This window comes from Euphorbia lathyris, chromosome 2, assembly GCF_963576675.1.
Source record: "Euphorbia lathyris chromosome 2, ddEupLath1.1, whole genome shotgun sequence".
Classification (NCBI taxonomy): Eukaryota; Viridiplantae; Streptophyta; class Magnoliopsida; order Malpighiales; family Euphorbiaceae; genus Euphorbia; species Euphorbia lathyris.
Window position 1 is genome coordinate 49427680 of NC_088911.1, and position 7821 is coordinate 49435500.

Consider the following 7821-nt stretch of genomic DNA (forward strand, 5'->3'; position numbering starts at 1 on the left):
AACCAAACACGGTAATGGAATCATTATTACATTATAATTTTGATTATATTACTATATTGACTATATTACATTATATTACACCAAACGGTACCTAAGTCTTTCTTCTCTCACTATTGGTTTTAGAAAAGATTCGAGAGTGTACTAAGAGTCATCTTTAAGTGCGGATTATACTTCTACAAGTAAAAACCTAAGATTGAAAAATAATAAAATTGGCACCTTGAATAAATTGAAAAATCTATATGAGATAATTTATGGAGCACTAAGGTTAAAAAGGATGGTATATTAGATGAAGATGAGTTAGGTTGACTCTTATAAAGTGGATGTAGATGAAATAGGGATAAGTGTGGGTGGGGTTGATGATGATAATTATTATAGGTATGTGAAATAAGGAACAAAAGCCATCAATCCTTTCTGAGAAAGAAGTAGCACAGCACGCAATTCTTTGGTTTTTTATCACTCTATTCCTTCTTCTGCAATCATCATGTCTCTCCTTTCTTCATCATTACTCCCTCACCCCTTCTTCTTCTTCTTCCTCTTTTACCTTATTCCTAAACTCCCTCTTCTCCCTTCCATCGCAACATCAACCATGGCTTCTCACGAGAAGCAGAAGAAGAACAAACCCTACTCTTATTTTCCTCCTTTCCCTTCTTCTTCTTCTTCTTCGACTCTTTCTTCTCTTCTTTGATTTGTTATCTTTTCTCTTGATTTCTTCGGGAAATGAAGCATCACGGTCCGATTGTTTGCTAGATCAAGCCTATCTCTTTTCAATTAAGTTTTATTTGGGGTTTCTTATGATCAAGAAATGAATAAAGAAGATACAGTTTCTGGTTTGTACGGTATGTGTGTTTTCTTACATCTATATGTTATAATTATCTGTTGAAAATATCAAATATAAGATGATGATGATGATGATGATGTTTTGGGTTTGGTTGGATTGGATTGGATTGGTTTGGTGCAAGTTTGAGATCTGGATTTCTATGTGTATTCATTTATTATGTATGCTTTAAAATAAATAATATCCTTCTTTGACTCCCTATCAGATTTCTATTTCTATTTCTATGCTGATATCTTATGTACTAATATCTATATGTTTCTGTGAAACTATATCAATCATACACTTTTCTGCCACATTTCTACTCAATTAGGGCTTCTTTTCAATTCTGACATCTCTGATTATATTTATTTGTTATATAGCATATTCTTGATAACTTTTGAATAATTATTAATTTGACCTAAGAAATTCTCTGCAACCAAAATCATATTTTCCCTCAGAATCTGCAATTTTACAAAGATTTTTTTGTTATATATATGGTTTGCTTGACAGCTCCTTGGATTACTGCGTTCTTGGAGAAGATGCCATGAGCTGTTAAGCACCAACAGGAAACATAGTTTCCAATCAAATGGGACATGTCCAAAACCTACCTTATATAATCATTACTACTTTGATAAATTCAGCAAATATTCATGTTTCTTAATGTACATGCATGTAGATGAATTCTTATCACTTACCTGTTTTCAGCTCTTAATTCATCAATTCGTGTTCCGTATTCCATCAACTCTTATCATTTACCTGTTTTAACCCACGAATTGAATGAAAAGCTTATACAAATAATTAAGGTTAATAACTTTTATTATTAACTTATATACTTTTCACATTTTTTCAAAAAATAACCCTTAGGACTTGTTTTCAAGTTACTAGATGGATTAAAATTTGGAGAATAAATAAAGAAAAATAAAGGAGAAAAATTGATTGTTACTAATTTTCTTTTCACTCAATTTGACTCAATTACAATGCAATTAGGGAAGTTATTTATAATCTAAGATGATTGTTCACTAAAATATAGCACTCTTCACTAAAATTCTGTGTAAGTTAACTAAGTTTAGTGTCAAATGCATCTTTTAAAGTAAACTTGCTCCTTACTCTCAAGCTTTCTACATTTTTCTTGAAGATTTGTTTACTAAGTGGCTTTGTGAAAATATCTGTCATTTGATCATCCGTCTTGTAATACTCAACATGAACATGGCCTTCATTCACAAGTGGTACTGGATGTGGGTATGCTTTGTCCTTCCATGAATAACGGGCTATTTATGACCGAAATAGTAGAAGAAATGTTGTCACAAACCAAAGTGGTTGACTTGGTTTGCTTCTGTGACTTTCCAAAATTTCACGTAACCAAATCAGCTGACATCTTGTATAAGATGCAGCGATATATTTAGCTTCTGTAGTAGAAAGCGCCACTATTTATTGCTTCTTCGAGCTCCATGAAATTGTGTCATTATTTATTGCTTCTTCGAGCTCCATGAAACTGCGCCACTTTTGGCAGCCTCCTAGTGAATGGAATAAGGTTTCATGAATCTACTCACCAAGCTAACAACATACACGGTGTCAGGCCTTATAGTAGTTAGATACTCCAACAAAACTCCTAAACATGGTAGAATTAACAGCCTTCCTTCACATTCCTTGGATAACTTCAAACCTGTGATTCATGGAGTAGAGACTATATTCAGGGCCGATCCTGAGATTATGGTGGCCTAGGGGAAAAGTAGCAAATGGGAGCCTACTAAATAAGTGGACTAGGGGCAAAATAGCAAATGAGAGCCTGCTAAATAAGTATAAGTGAAAAATAAAGTAAAAAAATCAATTATATGAAAGAAAAATTATATAAAAAAAAGTCACTAGCATAGCTAGGAGGATTTCGAAAAGCAATTGAAATATTTGGATAACAATCTGCTCATTTGGAAAATTGAAGAATTTTAAATGTTAACATTAATAATTTAGATAAAATCATTTGCAACACTTTTGTTTGTTAAAAAATATCATCTGCATCAACATGCGAAAAATTATTATAAAAAAATATAGTCATAAATTTGTGTTATAATTGTTTAGGCCTAAAAATTATATTTATTATCATTGCATCATTTAAGCTTTTAATTTTTATATTTTCTTTTTATAAAATTTTGTTTTTGGGCCCTCTCCATTTGTCTAGATATATGCTGCGATTTGTTTAGGCATGTGATTATTTCTGTAACTGTTGCATCTTTTAAGATTTACTTTCTGTATTCATAATTTTCTTGAAAAAATATTATTTTTGGGCCCCTCTATTCCTTGGGCCCTGGGCAGGCGCCCCTCCTGCCCATGCCCAGTGATAGCCCTGACTAGATTAGCATTCTCCATCTTGAACTTCTTTAGAACTTATTTTGCATAGCCCCCTTGTGAATTAAAGATTCATTTCTTTGATCGATGAACTTCAATATGAAGAAATGATGAAGTGCTCCCAAATCTGTCATCTCAAATTCTGCCATAATGAGTGCTTGAATTCATTCAACATTTCCTCATCGTTTCCGATGAAAGTAAGATCATCAACATAGAGACTAACAACCATGAATCTTCCTTGAGGATCGCCTTTGATGTATAAAGTATGTTCATATGGATATTTCTAAAATCGATATTTCTCAAAATAATTAATGTGGATGTACCAAGCTCTAAGAGATTGCTTCAACCTATACATAGTTTTTTTCAACTTGTACGCTTTATTTTCTTCTCCTTTCATGACAATCCCAGGTGGTTGATCAACATAGACTTCTTCTTTGAGAATAGCATTCAAGAACTCAGATTTTACGTCCACTTGGAACAACTTCCAATTATTTTGAGCAACAAGAGAAATAAGTAACCAAACCATCTCAAGTCTTGAAATGGGAGAAAATATCTCCATAAAATATTTTCCTTCTTTTTGTTGGTACCTTTTTGCAACAAACATTGTCTCGCACTTATTAATAGAGCCATTTGGATTCATCTTTGTCTTTTACACCCATTTTAGTCCTCTTCCACAATCACGATTCATCTTTCCTTTAATTCTCTTTGTTTATTCTCCAAATTTTAATTCATCTTCAACAAATTGACATCAGAGCTCTATTCGATCAGAATGAAAAACTATATTCCTCTCTCTTGTGCCTCTCAATTAACTAAAGAAAATTATAGTAAATGGATTATCCAAATGAAGACTCTTTTTAGATCTCAAGAAGAATGGGAAATAGTTGAAAAGGGGTATACTAAAGTTGAAGTTGAAAATGAGGAAAGATTAACACAGGTTCAAAAGGAGAGTCTAAAAAAATCGAGGAAGAAAAACCAATAAGCCTTGTTTTGGATATACCAACAGGTACAAATGAAGCAGCTTTGGAGAAAATGGCTTGTGCCACTTTGGCAAAGCAAGCATGTGAGATTTTAGAATGCATTCAAATGATATGAAAAAGTAAAAGGGTTCGGTTTCGAACTCTTCGAGAGGAGTTTGAATTTGTATAAAATGGAGTCGGAATCCATTTTTTTATTATTATTCATATGTATTTTCTATAGTCAACTAATTAAGAAGGAATGGTGAAACAATGAATGTTATCCGTGTCATTGAAAAAATATTTTGTTTTTCGGACTCTAGATTTGACTAAATTATGGTAGCCATTGAAGAATCTAAGGATTTGAATACCGTGACCATTAATGAACTTGCAATTTCGTTGCAAGTTTATGAAGAAAGATTAAATAAGAAGAAGAAGGAAGGAGTTTTGGATCAAGCACTCCAATCAAAGTTGTCTCTAAATAGGAAGAATGAATATTTAAAAAATCAAAGAGGTAGTAATTGTGGTCGTGGAAGAGGAAGAGGCTCAAATGCTTATAGAAGATGATATCATTCAAGCAATGAGAAAATTTGATTATTTACATGTTTTTTTCACTCAACTTAACTTAATTACAATGCAAATAGGGAAGTTATTTATAGTCTAAGATGACTCTTTACTAAAACACATGACTCTTTATTAAAAAATACGACTCTTCACTAGAATTTTGTGTAAGTTAATTTAATCTAGTGTTAATAGTATATGTTATACATGTGTGTGTTCTTTTGAGCAAGTAAAAACCTAATATAGAAAATGTCTTCTTCTTTTTTTTGATAGGCGACTAGAAATCTTTATCTACCAATGTTTGTGATGTTTTTGTTTTCAGGAAGTCACTTTAAAATGTAATTATAAAGTTAAGATATTCCTAAAATATTTATGTTTTTCTGCTTGTTTGAAAAAGTCGAGTAATATGTAATCTTTAATTAATTCACATTATCATATATATTCTATGTTCTTTCTAAAATATTTTGGCTAATTTCTCCAATAGATCTTTAGAAATACATGAGAAATATAAAAGTTTGTATGGAGCAGAATTTATATTGTTTTGTTAGTTACAAATTTGAAAGTGTAGTTTTAGATCGCATTTCTTTTAAGTTCAATCTTTTTTTTGTATAATTCATTGATTAGGTTTTCAAAAATATTCATTGCATATGTAGATATAAAAGCTAATTTTGCTAATATACAATGTATAAGGGTATTGCTAAATACCGCCCTTAATTTCCGTTTCACCGCACTGTTTTGACCATTTTACCCTTGCCACTTTTTTCCCCCCTAAAACCTTAAAAACTCTCTCTAGTTTTCTCTCCCGAGCACAAATCCCGGATTTGAAAAAAATGGATCAAAACATTCCCGAAGACAATGAGTTCGAACACGAGGTAATATTACGAGAATTAAAAACGTTATTAATCATTTTTTTATTTTTTTTATTCGAATTTTGCCTGGGCGGGTGGCGATTACCACCCGTTCCTTAGGCCGATCGGATGAACTACCCGATCGGCCTAAGGAACGGGTGGTAATCGCCACCCGCTCCACCCATGGAACGGGTGGTACGCGCCACCCGTTCCACCTTTGGAACGGGCAGTACGCGCTGCCCGTTTCCACCTATGGTGGAACGGGTAGCCTGCCCGTTCAGGCAAAAGTGGACAGAAATTGCCCCGAACTAATTTCGAACGGGAGAAATAGGCCCGAAGTATTTTTTTTTGTAATTTTAATGTAAATTTTTCGTATATTCAGGTACCGATAGAAGATTGGAACCCCGATAACATTGATTATAGTTCGCGTTTTATAACGGATACCGTTTTCCCCTCCAGTCAGGATGCTATTGATTGGGCAAAAAAGATAGCTATTCAGAATGGGTTTGAGCTTGTAATATCTTCGCACAAAAATGGGGGTAAACAGAAGTTGTTGCGCTGTTCACGGGGTGAACGATATAGAGGTGTTGTGAAAAATGATGAAGATCCTGCAATTAGGAAAAGTAAAACTAAAGCGTGCCGATGTAAATTTCAGATTAAAGCCTATCAACATGCAGACCTTTCGGGATGGGGGATAAAGGCTAAGGCTGGGTTAACTGGAATGCATAACCATACAATGCGTATGTATCCAGAGGGAAGTCGGCAAATGAGCGGACTCAGTATCGCATCTAAACAAATTGTGCGTGATATGTCTTCAGCTCAAGCAAAGCCTTGTGCTATTTTAGCAGCAGTTAAAGAAAAACACCCAGAGGACAACTCAGTAATTAAACATATATATAATTACAGGGACAAAATGAGGAGGGACGCGTTTGAAGGTAGAGACCTGGCTAGTCAATTCTACCATATTGCTGTGGAGAACAAATATGTCAATTACACACAGGCTGATTCAGGTGTGATAACGCATGTGTTCATGGCACATCCAGAGTCAGTTGATATGTTCAGGACTTACCACTGGTACATCGGCATTGATTCAACGTACAAAACAAACAAGTACAAAATGCCGTTTGTTGAGATTGTTGGGATGACGCCATTCAATAATAACTTCAAGATAGCGTATGCTATTGTTAAAGACGAGACCGAAGGGAGCTATCGTTGGATTTTGCAAAGGCTGAAGATTTTGCTTGGGGATGATCTTAACCCGACCGTTGTTGTTAGTGACAGGGAGCTTGGGTTATTAAAGCCGATACAAGAAGTTTTTCCACAAGCAGCGCACTTGCTATGCACTTGGCATATTAATAAGGATGTGGAAGATCGTGTGTATAGAATCATTGGAGATAAAGGCCTTGCCTCTAAATTCAAGAATGGCAAATGGAGAACAATATTAGAATCATTAACCATTGAGTAGTACGAGACCAATCTTATGATGATGAAGGAAAAGATGAGCAGGTTCAAAGGAGTTATCTCGTATGTTGAGGAGACGTGGTTGGTGCATAAGGAGAAGTTTGTTGTTGCTTGGACAAAGGAGTTCCTACATTTTGGTAACACAACTACTTGTCGAGTGGAGAGCGAACATGCTAGTCTAAAGCAATGGCTCAATACGGCAACTGGGTCCCTTGACACGGTATGGCAGAAGGTTCACAAGCAGATTGAATCACAAGCAACCAATATAAGGTATTTGCAATTTCTTCTACTGCGATTTTGGAATTTGCATTTAGGGTTGTATCAGTTCACTAACTAATAATAAATTTGTCTTCGTATCAGGTACATGCTTGAACAGTCGCGGCTTCGTCAATCAGTCACTTTCACCGGACGCCCATTAAGCCAACTTGTATTCAAAGTCTCTCATTATTGTCTGCAGTTGTTGAATCAAGAGTTAGAGCGTATGAGAGGGTTGAGCCATGAAGTGTACGTGCGTTGCGGTTGTGTATTGAGAACATCGCATAAGATACCATGTGCATGTGAACTGAAACGAGCTTGTGATCTGGAATAAATGATCAGTTCTGAGAGTGTTCACGTGTTTTGGAGAACACTTTTAATCAATCATGGTCACACTGATGAAAATGACGGGCGTAATGATCTGAACGAGGAGCAGCGATATTTTAAGTCCTTAGTGGACCAAGTCTCTAAAGCCGACCCATCCGTAATGCGTAATATTTCAATGTTTATCCATGATCAACTACACCCTGATCAAGCTCAGTACACCGAACCCGATGTCAAAATTAACGTGCGGGGGCGACCTAAGGTG

At 34.9% G+C, this 7821-nt stretch overlaps 1 protein-coding gene across 1 annotated transcript; it reads left to right on the forward strand.

The window, feature by feature from the left end:
- The first annotated feature begins 310 nt into the window (after nt 1-310).
- LOC136218131 (protein FAR1-RELATED SEQUENCE 5-like) lies at nt 311-7728 on the forward strand. Its single transcript, XM_066004888.1, has 3 exons — nt 311-5540; nt 5899-7247; nt 7338-7728. The coding sequence occupies exons 1-2, from the start codon at nt 5499-5501 to the stop codon at nt 6979-6981; spliced, it is 1125 nt and encodes a 374-aa protein (XP_065860960.1). The 5' UTR covers nt 311-5498; the 3' UTR covers nt 6982-7247; nt 7338-7728.
- Nucleotides 7729-7821: the final 93 nt, after the last annotated feature.